Consider the following 20,590-nt stretch of genomic DNA (forward strand, 5'->3'; position numbering starts at 1 on the left):
CAAGGTGAGATGCTAAGTATAATACCAGAGAAACATATGGATTTTAGTTGCTGTGTATTTTTATGGAAGTTTACCAAAAAGTAAAAATTGTTATTGTTATATTTGTGTTACGGTTGATGTTTTCTCCAAATAAATTGGTGTCCAAACTTAAAGCAACAAACCACTATTTCTCAGTCCTGTGCCTAATTCACAATGTAATCATAGAAACTGTCAACAGATATTCATGTTCTGCAAAGAGAGGGCATTCTGCTCAACGTACAACCACACAAACAATGAAGTCCGGGCACATACCAAACAGTGTAATATTTGCTAGATACTCCCACATCCATAATCGCTGTGTACACAGTCACAGATGGTGCAGTATGGCACATACTATGGCAGAGGGCCATGGGAAGAATGGAAGCAGGACAGTTGCAAGCTGATGTGGCCCAAAAGCTTAATGTGAATTGTTCTGTTGGTTCTTGGATGCAGCGACAGTTTATAGAGACCGAAAATGTATCCTGAAGACCAGGGTAGGGCTGACTATGTGTGACATCAGAGAGAGAGAGGACAATTATCTGGCTGTAAGGGCACAATGGTACTGCCTTAGTACTGCACGGCAACTGGCATGTGACCTCACAGCACCCACTGGACAAGTTGTATCAAGGCAAATGGTGTACAGGAAGCTCCAACAGAGTGGCCTTTACTGTCAGAAACCTGCTATATGTGTACCTCTGACACATTTTCACAAAAGGGAATGTCTAGAATGGAGTTGTCAACACGGCTCCTGGATGGTCGAACAGTGGGCCAATGTTCCTTTCAAAGATGAGTCACGGTTTGGTCTGTAGAGTAATTCTCGATGTATATGCATCTGGAGGGAATGTGGAACGCGATTTCAGGACCCAAACATTGTGAAAAAAGATCAATATCGAAGAGGATCCCTAATGGTGTAGGAAAGGATTACGTTGATCGCTCTAACAGCTCTTCATGAAACCATACGGGTGAATCAGCAAGGTTTAACTGGTGTTGTGACGAGATCTTTGGACCTCATGTGTGTTTGTTGTGAGACGCTGTAGGGTCCAAACTTCGTACTGCTGGATGATAATGATTGACCTCAGAGCACGAGTTATTTATTTATTTTTTTTTTTTTTTTTTTTGGAAACGTAAGATATTGCACATGTGGTGTAGGTTGCTCACTCCCCGATTTGAATCAAATAGAGCACGTCTGGAACGCATTAGGGAGACGTCTTGCATCAGGTCGGCATCCACCAACCCCTCTCCAAGACTTGCGGGCAGCTCTGCAGGAAGAATGGCATTATTGCCTCAATACGAGACTGATGACATCATTCACAGTATAGCCCGACATTGTCAGGTCTGTACTGCACAGCCGGAGGTGGTCACATCCCATACCGAGCACACTAACCAGTTGTTAGTATGTTTGTGAAAATCTATAAAGTTGGAAAAAACGAAGAATATTTTTGTCTACCGCTACACATGTTGCGGTTGTTTACGTTCTGTATTCTCCACATCATTTCTACTATACTATCATCTACTATACAGTTTTGTGGCAAAATAAATGCAAACTGGCAAAATTTCCATTTGTTGCTTTAATTTTGGACACCAGTGTATATAAAATTATATCCTCTCAGAAAAGCCGCACGTAAGGGGATCATCGCTAAAATTGAAAAGATTACTTCAAAAAATGTAGGAAAACCTAAAGTAATAATGTCAGACAATTGATCACAGTATGCATCAAAGTGTTGGAAGTCACTGGCTGAAAAATCTGATATCAGACACATTTCAATTTTAGTTCATAATCCTTCATCCGGTCCACCAGAGAGATATATGCATGAAATTAATCATCTACGTCACACATACTGTAGCCACAAACACCCTACATGGTAGATTACATTAGTGATTTTGAAGATGTAATGAATAGCTTGCAACACAGGATATTTGCCTTTTGACTTTATGTTTCATAATAAACCAGCAAATCTTATCTCAGAATTAGTATAATATCCACCATGTACTTGTCATGTTTGCTCGAGAATGTGAAGCAGTTGTGAGAGAAACCATGAAAAAGCAGGGAGAGATATGATGCGATAATAAGGTCAAAATAACGAAATTCAACATTGGAGACACTGTTTTTGTTAAATCACATGAGAAATCTAAAATGTTAACATCAGAGTTAAAAAAGTTTTTCGATTTCTATATTGGTCCATTGAGGTCATTGAGAACCCACATCTCGATGCCTACCAGTTGATTTATCCTAAACCTAAAAAGCTGTTATCTCATTGAAGTCAAACAAACAAAAAAGTAATGACAATTAATGAGAAGGATTGTTACTGGAATGTTGTAAAAACAAAATATTTTCTACCCTATGTAATGAACTACGTAGATATAGTTTTTCACATATTTTTGAGCAAACAATTTAAATGCGATACCTTATTTTTTTGCTTATGCTGTGTTACCTTTGTATAGGTTGTAAATAGGTCACGATTTGTATTTTATTATGTTCTTTCATGAAAAGTAATTAGTTTTTTTTACAGTGGTATTTATCAATATTTAGAGTAAAGTTTTAAGTCACTGATCATTTGAAAAGCTGAAGCTTTAAGTACAAGTCTGAGTCAATTCCTGAGTACTTATTCAGTTCTTAATATAACTCTCTTTGTGTAATATACTGAATTAATACTTGTGTCATTTCCATGTCATTTTGTATTTGTGTAAAAAGACTCTGGAATCTGAAAAATGACCATTACCACATTTCTTTTTGCTGTCTAGAATTAGCAGTCATCCAATTGAACTTTGATATTTACTGTGTATTTATGGGGTGTTACTGTAATAAAACTGGGTATGGTGAGATAAATGTACTAACTGATTCCCAAGCTGAAGACTCAAAACTCAGAAATCCACTATCATATAGTTACACAAAGATCCTACAACTTACAACATAGAATAAGAATAAAGTATTATGAAAACTTTTATTCAAATTCTACGTTGCTATCTCTCTCTGCAGTGTGTCACTATCGCAGCGTGCCAAGTGCTGTGAAAATGTGACCAGCCACCCAAATTGGAACTTACTTCAAAATTAATAAATCGACTTTGGGCTACAAGAGGGTGGCAATGGTCAGAGATGGAAGACTGGGATAAGGTGAGAGCATGGTCACTCATGGTAAACCCGGCATTCACAATTCTGAAAGGAGAAGCATTTCACCCGAGCCTCCTCTGCTCATTTCTGTGGGAGGAAGCCACAGGGTGATAGCGGGTGGGGCTCGAAATCTCCACAAAATAGTGACCAAAGGTGTTAGACGTAGCAATAGGGTCCACAATGACATTCTCTGCTACGGTCAGGCTGCAAATCATGGAATTTACTTTGGTCCCAGAGAGCCACCAGAGATTGAATGAAACTGTTAAAACAGCTAGTAAAGGAAATCCAACTACCTTTTTTGTTATCCCCAAGAATACGACAACACTGTGCACACAACTGTTTATAATTAATACAGTCTGTCATTGTAAGATTATGGTTAAAAATGTGGGGAGCACACTTCCATGTGCAAATCACCTGACCATACACCTCAGTCTACCAGGAGACCAGCACATGGGTGGTAAAGATGATGTGCAAGGTATGTGACATTCTGAGGCAGCAAGGATAACATTCATAAGGTACTCTTCCTGGTCATCACAACTGGGGAAATACTGATGATAAAATCTTCTCGGGTTAACAGCCGAGTCAATGTGTTGTTCTCCAACAATGTTTCAGCAAGTTTCTTACTTGCCATCTTCAGGCGAAGTGTCGGGTTCACTTCTCGTCCGGACCCGGCGTGGTGGCGCATCGTGGGGGGGGAGCAACGGGCGCCGGATCCTCACGTTTCGTGTCGGTGCTGCCTGTTTATTCCATTCGCCGCCACCAACCTGCCTCCATCGCTGTGCTCTCATCTCATTCTTGATAATGTTGAGTTCCACACACTGCTGAGTTGGAAGCCACTATCCCGATTGACCAGGTTATCACTGACCCATATCTCCACTGCCTCTATTATAATAGAGTCCCAGAAACCTTTCGCTCTACACAGTCTCTTGGTTCTTCAAATTGAAATGTGTGTTCTTCACTGAGGCTGTGCTCCGCTACCATGAATTTTTCTTTTTGTCTGAGGTGGATGGTTCTCACATATTCAGAGATGCATTGTGTTATGCAATGCTGCGTCTGTCCAATATATTGTTTCCCACATTCACAGGAAATACTGTAGACACCTGGCGTTCTTAGACCCAAATTGTCCTTCATTAAGCCCAGCATATTTTTGCTGGAGGATGGAATGAGACGAGAGCGCACCGATGGAGGCAGGTTGGTGGCGGCAGATGGAATAAACAGGCCACACCAAGATGAGACGCTAGGAACCGGCACCCGCGGCTCTCCCCCACCACGCGCCACCGCACCGATTTTGCTCGTGCCTAACTGGCCCATCCAGCGCCGAGGATGCAGAGAAGCTCGTGGTCAAGCAGCTATAACGATCCAGACGAGATGTGAACCTGACACTTCGCCTGAAGATGGCAAGTAAGACACTTGCTGAAACATTGCTGGAGAACAACACATTGACTCAGCTGTCAACCCGAGAAGATTTTATCATCGAAATTCACCGAGAAAGCCTGCAGTCTCATATGGGGAAACATTGTTTGTTGAAGCTTGTCAGGGAGGAGTAAAGCCTCCAGCCAACCTTAGAAAGCTGCCAATTGGGATTACATGCAGGTGGGGTAGGAATCAGCAAACAGATAGCACATGAGAAATGGTCGCTCAAGTACGTGTCAGAGAGAATAAGACGATGGGCAAGCTTGGCAGTGCAGAACAAGAGGTCCAAATAGGGAATAGGTGTGCATGAAATCCGAAAGAAATGCGGGTCCTCCAGTGTTAAGACAGTTTGAGAAGGCCAGCCAAGAGGGAACCTCTCGAAAGGTTCTCTAAAAGCCCCAAAGGGGATGGTGGGCATTAAAGTCACAGAGCAGCAAAAGGGGATGAGGGAGCTGACTAATAAGCTGGAGTAAGTCTGCCATGGCAACAGTGAGTGATGACAATGAGATCATTTGGCTATGGATGAGCAGCATGACCCCCCCCCCCATGAGATAGAATTCTGTCCTTGGGGGGGGGGAAGAGGTGGGGGGAGGGGGTCAAAGCAGACCAACAGGAAACACGACAGGTCAAAGCAGTAGCAAGGACGCAATTTCTTTTCTTGGAGGCAGAAAACAACCGGACACTGCAAGTACAAAAACAGCGGTAATTCATCTTTTGTGAATCTAAAACCACAAAAGTTCCATTGATGGAGAGTCATGACGGAGAGGAAGGAACAAACAAAGGGCAGTCACCTCAGTGGCTGCCGAGTGCCAGCCTTCAAAGCCTCACTGTTGCAGGATGCAGAGTCTGGAGGATCCTTTGCATGAAATCTATGAAGGTGTCGGTATTCTCCCTGGGTCAGCCTGTGGACTCCTGGGCAGAGGAACGGTAGGCAGTGGACACCAGCGAAATGGAGGTTGGCCAAGTGAGGGTATCAAATGCCCATGCCATTGAAAAAGACCTCCAAGTTGGGAAAAGAGAAGACTGTTCGCCTTTGTTCAATTTCTTAGAGCTCTTACGGTTGGCAGATGAAGTTTCAGATGTTTGTAGGCTGGAGGGATGTAAAAAGTCTTCACAGGAGTGTTTCTTTTGTACTTTCTGGCATGCCGGTTGTGTAGCAAGTGATGTCACTGCCGCAGGGGCGAAAATTTGGTGGCTTGTTGTGTAGCCATAGGAGAAGGAGATGGGGATGAGGATTCTACTGTGATTCTGGGCAATCTCACACTGCTTACTGAATTGGTAGTTGCAAGTCTGCATGGCCTGTCTTTCGTAGAGCGAGGCATAACAAGATCGGTACTACAAATGCCAGGTAGTAAAATGCAGGGCTTCTGACTAGCCAATAACTTGAGAGCAACAGGGTAAGGTACTTTTTCCTTAACCCACATCTCCTGGACAGTCCACTCATCAAAATGCACGTGAAACTCATGGCATGGTTGCCATTACAACTGATACATCGGGGAGAGGAAGGAATGCAGGCAATCGCCCTCTTGAGTGTCTCTACCACAAGTAATACATTTGGCCATGGCTTGACAGGACAGGTGGGTGCTGACACTGGTACCAATGCATTGGGATTGGAATGTACAGTCAGACTGTTATGACTTCATAGTCAGGGTGTATATGCGGACAAGGAAAAAAAATCCCCAGATTTTTCCCGGATCTCCCAGTTAAAAATACATTTTCTCCCACGTGAAAATACACTTTTTCCGTTTTAAGTGACAGTATACTTTCCGTCGGAACTGTAAAACATACCAATCCTTTGAATTGATATGGTTTTATACAGCAGTGTAGAATTTCCCAGCACTTTAGAAAACGAAACTAAGGGGGAAAAAACACGTTTTGGAAAGATCTTTGATGTGCAGCATCATGTACGCTGCATATTTTCATATTACGAAAGTATAAATTTGAAAATTCCAACAACAGGAAAAGTTAATTGTTTAAGTTAATATACATAGTGTTGCTACAAGAAAAGAAAAGCTAAGCTTTCACATATAATGTTGATCTGTTTAGTGCATGTTACACTTTAAGATACATCACACAAATAAGCCAGTAAAATTTTTTATACCGACATAAATCTCTGATCTTCTGGGATCAAAATTCTTCTAAACGGCTGGCCATCAAAAAGTTGATTTTTAAATAAGAGCAAATGCTCTATGATTGCAGAAATTCATCATACATCCTCACACATAGTTCATCTTGTATAAAAGGAAATTTACTCTGAAAATAACGCTTTTCAAACCACAATTTGCAATATTTTCCCACGACCTGTTAGAAATAGATTCATTTCAGCAGTTGCCAGAGAGCACCAGATAAGAGGCGTCCCTGCGCTTGCGCAGCTATGGTGACGTAGGAAGCCCATATGTTCATGTGTGTAAAACAATAAAAGATTTTTCTTACATTATGTCATAAAAGACATCAGAGGATACTCCAAGAGCATCGGAATTTCGTGAACAATACTAAAATGCATAGTTCGCCTTAAAGTGCACATTCGTATGTCCAGATTCCCAATGATGTAAGCCTCAACCTGATATTAAGCTTTTCAGTCTAGTTTTCAGTACCAGTACTGTATTGTCTGGTTCTTTATTATGGCATAATGCCACACGTGCTAGTAGGTGAAAACATGCACTTGAAATGCAGCGAACAGTTGAAACTAGCCAATAGTGTAGAATTAAACACTTTTTTTCAAATAAATTTACTGCCTCTGCAGGAAAGCTTAATAAAAGCCAAATTTCTTTAGCAAACCAACAAAAATAACTTTATTGTTCTGCAAGGCGATTAATGCTTGACTGTCAGAAAGGTGGAAATAAAATAAAAACTGAAACTAGTAACATAGTGATCATGTGAATGTGTTTTAATTGACTCAATAGCTCCCAGCCACAGAAATCCATCTTGTTTTCATTTGACGTAAGAGCAGTAAACAAAGAGGAAACAGAAAATCACTAAATGTAAACACTGGTCATGTGAACACCGCCCCATATAACACAGACTGTCCTGCACGTAAAAAAAAAAAAAAAAAAACACCATTTTGTAGAGCACATCTCTCTGAAGACTCTGATACATAAAATATATATCTTCAAGGAAATATAAGACATGTTATTTGGTCTTAAGTGTGCTGAAGAGCCTCTGCAAACAACATTCTTATACTGCACGTCACTGTATTTCACTCTGTGGAACTCAAACTTGTGTATTTTGTAATGGATGCCATCAAACTATTTCAGGGCAGTGGAAATTAAAATGGCCTGTAGTGTCTCTCCTGCTCCCAGTCGGCCAGTTTGACATCCTGCCCCTCTTAAAAATAAAAATAAACCACAAATTCACAATTAATACTGGATGGGATTCTTTGTAACTGGGAGAACAAGAACTCTTCAGCAAATCTGGACTCTTCATTACCTATTAGCTAATAACTTGTACTTCTGTGTGACAAAATTAAATATAGGATACCTAAAACCAGTAAAGACAAGAGACAGGCAAGTCAGTACACGTTTCTTCAGTCCATAGGTCCTAGCGATTTTTCTCTCTAATCTTGCTACAGCTTTACATGGCGTGCTTTCCTTTTTGTGCAAGAACTATTACCACATCGAAGTTCATCACACATTTTGCTACATGAAAAATCGAAATGTCATTGTCTAACACTGAAAAAGCTGTTAATACAAATAGTAGGCAAGACTGGTGTGGTTTTTCGATCTGATTATGTATATGTTGTCACTGTGTGCTGGCTAAAACAAAATAGGCCTTTCTAATATTGCAGCAATTGTAACACACACCAAATAAGCGAGACTGTTTTGGTAATAATGATCATTTTTATAGTACGACAGGATATAATTCACAAAGTACCTGTACAAAATACCTATTTGGCCTACTACAGTCAAAAAGTTTTATGTTAGGAAATAGTTTCACATTTCATTCATACACTCCAGTTTCTCATGCACGAGACTGAAAAGTAGTAGAAGGAAATTTTTGTATAAATTTGGAATCGTCATATTCTTCCATAATTTGTGTGATGTCCCCGTTTCTTCTCCTTCCTCGTTCTAACAAACAATCTCGTCATCACTAATTCTGTAACTATTCCTACCACTGTCAAAACTCATTCTCCAGTTAACTTTACTAATCCTGCCACAATCACGGTTTAGTTATCTAGTGATTATTCTCCGGTTAGGCATTGTTACGTGTTTGTACAATTCGTTTTCCATGCTACTCCCAGAAAGGAACTTAAGCGGTTCCTAGCTGGGAACTACAACTGACCCTGTCTAGTGTAGTGATCTGGCCAAAACTTTTCTGTCAAAATTTCGCTTTCCTGGATACACTGAGAAGAAATACATAATCTTTCTTACCTGTTATTCCTGTTAGTCATCTATTTCCACTCTGGTAGTCTGAATCTATGGATTTCGCTAGTAATTATAACAACATTGAATATTTGCAAACCAAATCAATCACATAAACAAGCAGCAGTTGGCATTTACCAGTTCGGCTTTATTCGGCTCAGCTCGTATAGCCCTGTCCTGTTTTGTCTATAGGAAAGTTCATTTCTAGATGCGACGAGGATTCCCCTGGCAGAGACACACGTACACTATGCAAGCATTCAAAAATCAACTTCTAATTCATTCAGAAATCAACTTAGAATGTGTTCAAAAATGTCCAAAAACAAACAGGGGTGCATTTCAAAATCATATGAATAATTGATAGACCGACTTGTGCTGGATGCTAGGTGCTTTGTGAAACAAGGTTTTCTTTCCTCACGAATATGCATTTGCCCCCTTTCCCCGAAATTGCTGCCCGGTTCAGATACCCAGGTTCCCCCCTCCCCCCTCCCCACCCCACACACTAGATCCGAGCCTGCTGTGCACGCGTGAATCTGGCAGTTTGGGCGTAACAGTAAATTTTTTACGGGTACCATGTAGCTGGTTTCTGCTACTGCTGCTTACACAGCCAACAGCCACATTTCTGTAGCCAGAAGTAGAAGAAGGTATTATATGCAACTCAACTGTGCGTGTGCATGAGCCCGCTCTTACTGTTTAAATGAATCTAATGTAAACAGTTGTGACGTCACTCTCATTGGAGGCAATTTGTTATGAAGCACTGCTTAGTCTTCCTAAAGCATTTGACACATTTTGCTGTTGGCAGACACTTGTACAAGAACTGTGTTATTTTATATGGTGCATTTCCTTTGCAATTTAAGTATTATTTACGTTTTTTTTTCTCTCGTCCATGTTTTAATGCTTCAGTATTATTCTGCAGTAGCGGGACACAGTAATATCCTTTGTTAGATCATCAGTTCTTACCAGTCATAATTACAAAAATTTAACTGTAAACTAAAACAACTAAAAATTCCCGGAATTCTAAAAATTTCCCAGGGTTTTCGTGGTTATCTCCCAGATGAAAAAATTCCTGGGTTTTTCCCGGATCTCCCGGTTGACACGGGTCATATACACCTCGATAGTCTGCCTAAACCTTTGATGGAAGCACTACTCAATCACATGTTTAAAGAGTGCATGTAGGCACTAAGCTTGCATCAAAATTTTTCATTACCCGATGGACCACAGTGAACCACTGATCAGAGAGATCATGTTGAATTTCTCCCCTTGGTCACACCATCAAGCAGCCAAATGTAAATACCATGCAAATAATTCAGCATACAATGGGCTCGACATGAACAGGATAGGTGTGGCTGAAGCTGTAACCAGTTGTTGGATTTTAAAATGACAATTGGCCTCCAGAAGCAAAGTCCCATTATGTAAGCTACATTAGGATTTCATAGGGCCTGCAGTTGCATCAACATCTTTCATAACAATAAATGGATTCACTGTAGCAGAAGACTGACCTTCAGTATGTGACACCACAAAGAACCGAGGTGCAGCTGGGATAGATGGTTGTTAAATCTGTAGCCATATGATGCTGAATGGCTCAGTGCGAAAAAATCCCCCACAATTGCTGGCATCTCTAATGGAGTCCTCCTTTCGACTGAGGGGCCCTCACCTCAGAGAGAGGCTCACCCACCTTAGGTGATTGTTCACATCTCAGGTCACACCTCCAGAACTCCAAACAGAGGGACTGATTGGCAACAGGGAAGGTAATAGCTCCGATAATCACTCCTCCCTGGGCATGGTCTGTACCAGGGAGTACGTATGAACCCTACCTGTTGACCCAGGGATAGAAATTACACCTTACCTGGCTACCTGTTACATGTCAAACATGTGGTCCGGCCTTGAGGAGTGTACAGGGAGAAGAAGAAACAAAGAGACCTCAAACACCAATGTAAAGGAAGGGGAGGAGATGGAGAATGATGAAAGAAGGAAAAAACAGACACGGAACTGTTCCAATGCTCGGCTATCGAAACTTCAGAATGCATTTTTAAAATACTGAAGACATGTTCCCCAAGGGAGGGGAAAAAGAATAGCAGGACGACAGACATGCAGCATGGAAAGGGAAGAGGTGCTGTAACAGTTGGGGCCCTGTGGTAGCCAAGCACAAATTCACCAACAAGTGATGAGCTACCAAGGAAAAGGGGGATGGGGTGGGGTGGGGTGGGGTGGGGTGGGGTGGGGTGGGGTGGGGTGAGGTGGGGTGGGGGGAGGGGAGATGTTTCAAAATTGGATAATGCTTTTTTTAAAGATGATATGGTTGCCTTCAACTGCTGAAATCAATTTTTAAAATCCATTACCGTACTTTCAGCAGTTGCAGAACATCTGTCACATGATAAAATTCACTCAAGAAACACACACACTTCTCATACCAAGTATCAATTAACAAGTTGTACACAGGTACGAAAAATGCACCTTTCTTAAAGGAAAAACAAAAATGTTGTGTAACAATCTGCAATAGAATGTTCCTTATTAAAAGCCACATTGAATCCTGCAACAAAACAGCCTCCCATCAAAGAAAGCACCATACATAGATTATCTTGTTTTGCTATTTCCAAGCTGCCTGGAAACACACACACAACAAAGAGAGAGAGAGAGAGAGAGAGAGAGAGAGAGAGAGAGAGAGAGAAGGATATGGGAGCAGTGATTAGTCCTCTTCCTACAATCACATTTTTATTTTTTCCTCATTATCAACATTTTAGATATGCCTTTTCACTTGCTTTGCTTTTCTGTTTTGCAGTTCTATAACGTTCTCATACACTCTTAACCATGAGAATTAAGTTCATTCTTCCACTACTCCATTCTGCCTTCATACTGTTTCTCCATCTTGTCAAATTTACCTGACAAGTTCGTTCTCTATTTTCATTTTTATTGATTCAGCACCATCGGCTACTTTAGTATGGTCTTAGCAAAATATAGATGGCACTGAATTCATGCTTCTGAAGTAAGCTCTGACAGAAATTAAGAAACTCATCTGTCTTCATTCGTCATTTATATATATAATTATTTTAGACATGACTGTTTTATCCATTAACCCATCAAATTTCTTGGGTGAATGAAGAGTATTCAGCAGTGTCCACTATTTACTCACCTTTACAAAACTCTCAGGCCATTCCTTTTTGTCATCAAATACCCGCTGTAGAAGGGCAGCAGCTGTGACATAAGCTGTTGAAGGACCCTTCGACTTGAATGAATGCAGGGACGAATCTCGACGCATCACACTGCAGAGAGCACTGGTTACTGGCTCACTGGAGAATACACTACGCTTCACACTTCCAAGATACAGAAGTGCTGTACACAAGAGGGTGTCAGGCTTCCATCTACTATTCCGCAGAGTTCTCAATGCTCCACACAATAAACCAGTCTATAAAGAAATAAATGCAAGTAACTGTACAAATCAAATAAAATCATTAAGTAAAAGGTTATTTTAATTAAAAACAGAGGTATGTGTAAATAAAGTTTAGCAAACATCACTCAATGATACAGTAAATATACTTAGAGAACAATGACAAGAATATTTTTTTTCACAAATACTCAACGTAATACACTATACCTCTCAGCTGTTGATATTGGATATTAAATCCACTTACTTTTTAGACAATATGAGCCCAAAAAACTGGGTTTTAAGCAGCTGTACCTGTTCTTCTATTTAAAAAAGCAACATATTTCTCATGGTCCATGCTTTACATCTTTCCCTTTCATCATCATCATCATCATCATCAACAACATACATACTGCCTTAAAAACACTCTCTTTTCATTCCAGGTTCTAACTATTGGAGTAATTGTTTTAATAATCTTTTTTTCCTTTTATTTTCTTTTGAGTCGTGAGTCTTCTGCCTGGTTTGATGCAGACCACCACACATGCCTCTCTTGTGCCAGCCTCTTCATTTTGGAGTAGCTCTTGCATGCTGCATCCTCAATTATTTGCTGGAGGCTATTCCCTGATCTATTAACCCATGTTCTATCAACCTGCCCCCTCCCCCTCCTTGTCAGCGTTTTTCATATGTTCCTTTCTTTGCCGATTCTGCAGAGAACCTCCCAATACATTATCTTATCAGTCCATCTCATTTTCAACATTATTCTATAGCACCACATCTCAAATGCTGTGATTCTCTTCTGACCTAGTTTCCCAAAATTCATGACTGACTACCATACAATGCTGTTCTCCAAATGAACATTCTCAGAAATTTCTTCCTCAAACTAAGGTCAATGTTTGATATCAGTAGACTTCTTTTGGACAAGAATGCTCTTTCTTCTTGTTCTAGTCTGCTTCTTGTGTTCTCCTTGCTTCATCCATCGTGGGTTATTTTGCTTCCAAGGTACCAATTCCTTAAGTTCATCTGCTTTATGGCCCCCAATTCTGAAGTTAATTTTATTGCTATTCTCATTTCTACTACTTCTCAATACTATTGCATTTTTCCAGTTCACTATCGATCCATATTCTGTACCCATCAGACTGTTCATTCCATTCAATAGCTCCTGTAAGTCATCTCCACTTTCAATGAAGGCAGCAACGTCATCAGCAAATCTTATCTTAACTTACCTTATAAGAAGCACTATTTCTTCTACAAAGACAGATACTGATACACATGGGACACTCCTGGAATACATGTTCAAACTTCCAATTATTTGTACCCAGTCTCTCTCTCTCTCTCTCTCTCTCTCTCTCTCTCTCTCTCTCTCTCTCTCTCCCTTTTTCAGTTTCATCAAACTTTCATTATTTCTTGGAGAAATATACTCAATGAAACCTACTGAGAAACTGTGAAATAAATTTTCTCTTTCTTGCATTACTGTATTGTGTTTCTCAGGAAGTATGGCAACATGCAAATATCTGGAGATGGCAATCCATTTTCTCCATGCCTGTTACTTCCATCACTGTTGCAGGAAATGAACATCCTTCTTCATAATGTCAACACTCTGGCTGAAAACATTTTGTTATGTTGTTCGGTGGGTAAGTGCTGGGGTTTGGCTACTTGATACTAGGAATATTTTTCTGTCACTTATCACTTCTTTCACCTCTGATAGTCACTTGCTCATAAAAAAATTAACTGCATTATAGTTCAGACTCCACACTGAACTGTACGTACCCTAAAACTGTCTGGTGAGTCATTATAGAGGTTTGAAAAAAGCAATAACATACCACCTATAACGAGACCTGCCCAGTTTTTACTAAAATTTTGTTTCCATTGCAATGGAGTTGAAAAACAGGACGAGTTCATTAGTATTGGAGTTTATCCCAGGTATCACAGACATGAGGAATAATTTCAGATTTATTGGTACGAGTATGAATTTTAGGACTGTTTGCTACATTGTAGCAGTTCTATTCTTATATTTTTTGCAGTGAGCCAAATTTTGTTCTTGCAATGTAACATGTCTGGTTCACCAGTTATTTTTTCTGTTACACACAAATTCTACTGGAACATACAAATGCATCTGCACAGCAAAGCAGCTTGTGTACTTTTTGTTGCATTAACCAAGAAGACGTGGGAGCAAACAGTTGTTACAACACTCATACCTCCCCCCCCCCCCCCTTTCATTCGATCTCCAGTACGGAATATAGCTTTGTGGCATTTCCCTGGGAGTTAAATAAATTTTCAGACGGCAGAAGGAAGCAATCTACGTCTACATCTGCACTTTGCAAAGCACGGTGAAGTGCATGGCAGAGTGTACTTCCCACTGTACCAATTATTAGGGCTTTGTATCATTCCATTCAAATATGAAGGGTAAGAAGGATGACTGTTTAAATGGCTTTGTGGGTGCTGCAATTAATCTAATTTGTCCTCACAAACCCTATGGAAGTGATACATAGGGGACTGTGATATATTCCTGGAGGTATAATTTAAAGCCAGTCTGTGAAATCAATTAGGTGCTTACTGGGATCAACACCCACTGAATCCTGCAGAAACTACTCTAAATGCCTCGGCAAAATGATAGTGCTTCACATTCACATACATCAATTCTTTAATATATCCTACAGAAAATCTGGAAAAAAAAAAACCATCGTATAGTGCACACAACCAGAAACAGTCACTATAATTACTTAAGCATAAATTTCTTCAGTGACCTACCACACTCAGTTGATACAGTACCACTACATAAATATAATAAAGCATATTAAAACTTGGCTAAAACACAATTCATTCTAGTCAACAGCAGAAACTAATCATTAGAATATATGTTTCTCTTAAAATCTTTATCATTCTTAGATAAGCTAGTTTTTTTCTCTAACCATAGATGTAACTGTTTACTGCATAAAATTTGAATCCACTATAAACTTTAATGAAGCCAACTGTATGAAGAATATTGAATGCAAATAAAGATTATGATTCATCAATGGATTTCAACTGAAACAACACAAATGATCACATTTACTGCTAACATTGCTGACTTTAATGAGGATCTGTCATTTAAAAAACACCTTGTTTACATTTCCAAGTCTGTATAAAAATATTATGATACACTTAAGGAATCATCTGAGGTAGGCATTACCACAGTATCAATGAACTTTAGTGAATACTATTCTTTTATTGTCCAGGATGAAGCCCAAGGATACCTTTTATGAACCTGACTCTTGCATTCCAGATCCTATTATAATTTATCTAAAAATGATGAAGGTGAAAGGGAAGATCCTACGCAGGACAGACTTTAACCTATTTCAAAAAAACATTTTATTCTATAGACCGAGAAACAATATGTAACACATTACAGAATTTAGTGTCGAAACAAAATTAGCAGAATTTATGGGAGAAGTATCTCAGCCATTTGAAATAAAAAATGGCATTCTACAATGGGTTGCCCATTCACCTTTACTGTATAAGTGTGTTTTAGAAAAAAATTGTAAAATTCTGGAAAAAAAATCAAAACTGAACCAGTAACTTGAGGGAGTAAATCTGGCTTTTGTAGACAATCTGACAGAAGCAGTTACTCAAATACATTTTCTGGAAAAAATACCAAATAGAACTGATTTCAAAATTTCAGTTACAAAATCAAAATTCATGACAATTTTTTTTAACACAATGTACACTAAGCAGATTCAGAAGGATGTAGGTTGCAGTAAGTACTGGGAGATGAAAAAGCTTGCACAGGATAGAGTAGCATGGAGAGCTGCATCAAACCAGTCTCAGGACTGAAGACCACAACAACAACAACAACCTGAATAATGAGAGTCGTAGGATGTAAGGTCTGCCAATTATGCAAAACACCGTTTTTCCGAAGTTCCCACACATGTTTCAGCACCACTGTGCCATCATCAGTGGGTTTGCATTTTATTTATTCTGTAATGTGAACATTTTTACTAAGTGATTACAAAATTATGTGGGTATTTAGTTCAAACAATTATTAGTTTCTTTTTGTTAATACCTTTACACTTGGTGTGCATAATTTTTCAAGACCAATTGTGTATTATTTATTATAGATAGCTTGACATCTGCAACCAAATGATGTTGGTAAGAAAATTTGTTGAACACAAACTAATTTTTGGATCTTATGGTCTTGAGTATGTTCACATTACAGATTAAATAAAATGGAAACCCACTGCTGATGCCACAGTGGTGCTGAAACATTTCTGGGAAGTTGGAAAAAAAACAGTGTTTTGCACAATTGGCAGACCTTACATCCTTCAATTTTGGTAAACACAAGGAGCTGCAAATCCAAATGATGAAAGTAGTGAGAGTCAGTAAATTGACAGTAGAATGGATCAACAAATCTGCAATAGACGTAAAAGTTAATAAAATGGAAAGAACATATGCTATCAAAAAAAGTATCTACAACAAGAAATGCATATCTAAAAATACAAAACTAAAACATTATCCTGCCATTGCTAAGGCCAGAATGATTGTATGCATGTGAATGCTTAATGATAAACTATAAGCTGGACAGAACCTGAATGATGGATTATTACAAAAATTATGGACACAAAAAAACTACAGTTGTTGGAAAATGAGAACAAAATCGTCAAAAGTAATGTCAAAGTGAAGATCAAGTTTTTTTTTTGTACACAACTTCCAACGAATGAAAAGAGCCTAACAAAATAAATATTCTTTTCTTTCTGGAAAAAGAAACTGACAATTGTGTGGAGTAAATAAATAAGGAAAAAACTGGGAGAAACAACATCAAAGAATCAAAAATAATAAATAGAAAGCTTTTCAAGAAAGAGTACTACATTTAGTAGACTTTCAAGGCAGAAGACATATGAAATTGGGAACAACTTGGAGAGAAGATGGAGCGATACTGTAAAAATAAGAAACAAAGAACGATGAGAAACTGAAATTGTGACATGATCCCAGATGGTTTAAAAAAAAGGAGGAGGAGGAGGGGGGAGTAGGAGGAGGAGGAGAATGGGAAAGATTACTTAAGCATCTGTATTTCCATATAAACTTGATTATACAGAATGAGGTTTTCACTCTGCAGCAGAGTGTGCGCTGACATGAAACTTCCTGGCAGACCTAGACTCGAACTCGGGACCTTTGCCTTTCGCGGGCAAGTGCTCTACCAACTGAGCAACCCAAGCACGACTCGTCCTGTCCTCACAACTTTACTTCTGCCAGTATCTTGTCTCCTACCTTCCAAACTTCACAGAAGCTCACCTGCGAACCTTGCAGAACTAGCACTCCTGGAAGAAAGGATACTGCGGAGACATGGCTTAGCCACAGCCTGAGGGATGTCTCCAGAATGAGGTTTTCGCTCTGCAGCAGAGTGTGTACTGATATGAAACTTCCTGGCAGATTAAAACTGTGTGCTTGATTATACAGGGTGTGTCAAAATGAATCATCAGATTTGGGACATCTGTTTTTCTGAAACGAATAAACATATACAATGAATTTTGTTTTTTGATGAACGGGAAACTCAGAAAGGTTTTTTTTTTTCATACCTTTTCGTAGGAGTTCAATACAGACCCCCCCCCCACCCCCCACCCCCTTGAGATGCATGGCATATGGCAATGCGGATTCAAATTCTTCCTGCATATCTTGATTTACAGCTTCCACAGCTGCTGTTATGCAATGTCTCAATTCATTCATTGTTGTTGGTAATGGAGGCACAGAAACATAGTATTTTATAAACCCCCCACAAGAAATAATCACAGAAAGTCGGGTCTGGTGACCTTGGAGGCCAGTAATGTAAGGCTAAATCATTTGGTCCAGTGCGCCCAATTCATTATTCAGTAATCCTTTGATTTCAAAATTCCCACACTTCCAGACGCAAGTGTGGTGGTGCCCCTTCCTGTTGGTAAATGAAGTCGTTCAAATCAGTCAACTGTGCGAAAGGAAAATTCTCAAGCATATTGAGATACGTGTTTCCTGATGCCGTACAATTTATGTATCCTTCGTGCACTTCTCAGCAAAGAAAAACTGACCATACACCTTTTCCCGTGAAACTGCAAAAAACACATTAAATTGTGGTGAGTCCCTCTCATGTTGTGGACGTTCTGTACCCCATATTCTCACATTATTATGGTTCACCTTTCCATTGGAATGGAATGTTGCCTTGTCACTAAACACTAAGCGTGGAAGAAAACTGTCAGCCTCCATCTTGCCAAGAATGAAATTACAGAACTCCACACGCTGTTTCTTGCCGCCTTCGCAAAGCACTTGTAGTAGCTGAATTGTGTGTGGTTTCATGAGTAAACAACGCAACACACGCCAGATGGACGTCGGGGGCATGTTGAGCTATCTAGCTGCACAGCAAGCGGATTTCTGTGGACTTCTTGTGAAACTATGGCAGATGCGTTCGATGTCTATGTCAGACACTCTGAGATGGCCCAGTGATTTGCCTTTACGCAAGCAACATGTTTCTCGGAATTGTTCATGCCACTGCCTAATGTTCTGTGCTGTATGAGTATCCACAACATACCTAGTACGAAGGTCTTGGTGAACAGCTATTACGACCCACACTGTGCAAAATGTAGAACACAAAATACTTTCTATTGTCCCGACACCATTTTTACTACAACTTAAGTGGGTGCACACAGCTGTTGCCTAGTGGGAACCACATAAAACTCTAGAGTTTGCTTTTTCCAACAGTATGTTGTTCACGCACATATCTCAAATAACAAAATAGTTATTACTTTTTTTTTAAATCAGCTGATTCTTTTTGATACACCCTGTATGTAGATAGTTCATCTGTCCTGGGAATGTAGAATCTCTATTTCTGCCTCTTATCAACAATGGCCCGATATCGATCCTGGGAATTCCATGACCAAACCAAAATCTCCGCAGTAGTTTCCGAGACTAGCCCAGACATACAAAAAGAAGCAAGCAGGGGACTTCAGTTTATATATGTAGAAAGAGAAGATTTAATAAAATATTTTTTTTTATTTACGTACTACAACATGACTCCATTTTACATTTGCATGCAGTAATATTCTTCCATTATGTAACTGATGCGTAATGAATGCAGTACAAGTTCTAATGGCAAAAAGATATTTTTCGAACAAGGGAATGTCCACAATGGAATATGACAATATTATAAAAAGAATAGTTGTTACTCACCATACAGCAGATAGGCCAAGTCGCAGATAGGCACAACAAAAAGACTGTCAGAAAATAAGCTTTCGGACAAGAGGCCTACGTCGGAAATAGACAACATAAAATAAACACACACACACACACACACACACACACACACACACACAAAACAAAAACAAATCACAGTCTCTGACTGCTCAGGTCTCAGCAGCAATATACAGTGGTCGAGTGTGTGTGCTTACTTTCTTTAAAAGCTTTCTTTTTGTTGTGCCTATATGTGATTCACTATCACTGTTAGCAACCACTTTTTCATAATATTGTCAACAAGATATTGTTATGTGATATAATTATTATTTAACAATTTTCAGACTTTTTGCTTTACTTGTACTGTGAAATCTTGCTTCTTGCCAAATTTTATGAGTCTAGGTCAAGCGATGACCCTATAGGTTTCGGTAAGTGAGTTTGCAAGTATCAAAATACTTACATCTACACGATTACTCTGCTATTCAAAATTAAGTGTCTGGCAGAGGATTATTCAAACGACCTTCAGGTTATTCCTTTACCGTGCACTCTTGAACGAAGTGTGGTAAAAAGGAATAGCTAAATCTTTCCACGTGCACTCAGATTTCTCATATTTTATTATGATTATCATTTCTCCCTATGTAGATGTGCACAAAATATTTCCACATTCGGAGGAGAAGGTTGATGATCAAAAATTCATAAGTTCTTGCCACAATGAGAAATGCCTTTGTTTTATTGTCTGTCAGTCCCATTTCTGTATCACATCCATGGCACTCTCTCTCCCCCATTTTGCGACAACAACAAAACGAGCTGTCCCTTGAATTTTTTTGATGTGCACCACCCATCTTATCTGGTGTGCATCCCACACCACACAGCAATACTCCAGAAGAAGGTGGACAAGTGTAGTGTAGGCAGTCCATTTAGTAGAATGATTGTCTTTTCTAAGTATTCTACCAATAAATCACAGTCTTTGGTTGCTTTCCCCATAACATTATCTATGTGATCATTTCAATTTAAGTTATTCATAATTGTAATTCCTAAGTATTTAGTTGAATTTACAGCCTTCTACATCTACATATATACTCCGCTAGCCACCAAGCGGTGTGTGGCGGAGGGCACAATTCACGCCAAAGTCATATTCCTCCTCCCCCCCCCCCCCCCTGTTCCACT

The 20,590-nt window shown here is 39.5% G+C and overlaps 1 protein-coding gene across 3 annotated transcripts in view; it reads right to left on the reverse strand.

Annotated features, from left to right (window-relative positions):
* The window catches only part of LOC124619844 (integrator complex subunit 1), a 307,722-nt gene that overhangs the window by 264,661 nt on the left and 22,471 nt on the right, over positions 1-20,590 (reverse strand). For all 3 annotated transcript variants that reach the window (XM_047146458.1, XM_047146464.1, XM_047146471.1), the window contains one exon: positions 12,026-12,298. In XM_047146458.1, coding sequence (XP_047002414.1) covers positions 12,026-12,298 — 273 coding nt within the window. The remainder of the gene's footprint in view (positions 1-12,025; positions 12,299-20,590) is intronic.

Source organism: Schistocerca americana, chromosome 1, assembly GCF_021461395.2.
Source record: "Schistocerca americana isolate TAMUIC-IGC-003095 chromosome 1, iqSchAmer2.1, whole genome shotgun sequence".
NCBI lineage: Eukaryota > Metazoa > Arthropoda > Insecta > Orthoptera > Acrididae > Schistocerca > Schistocerca americana.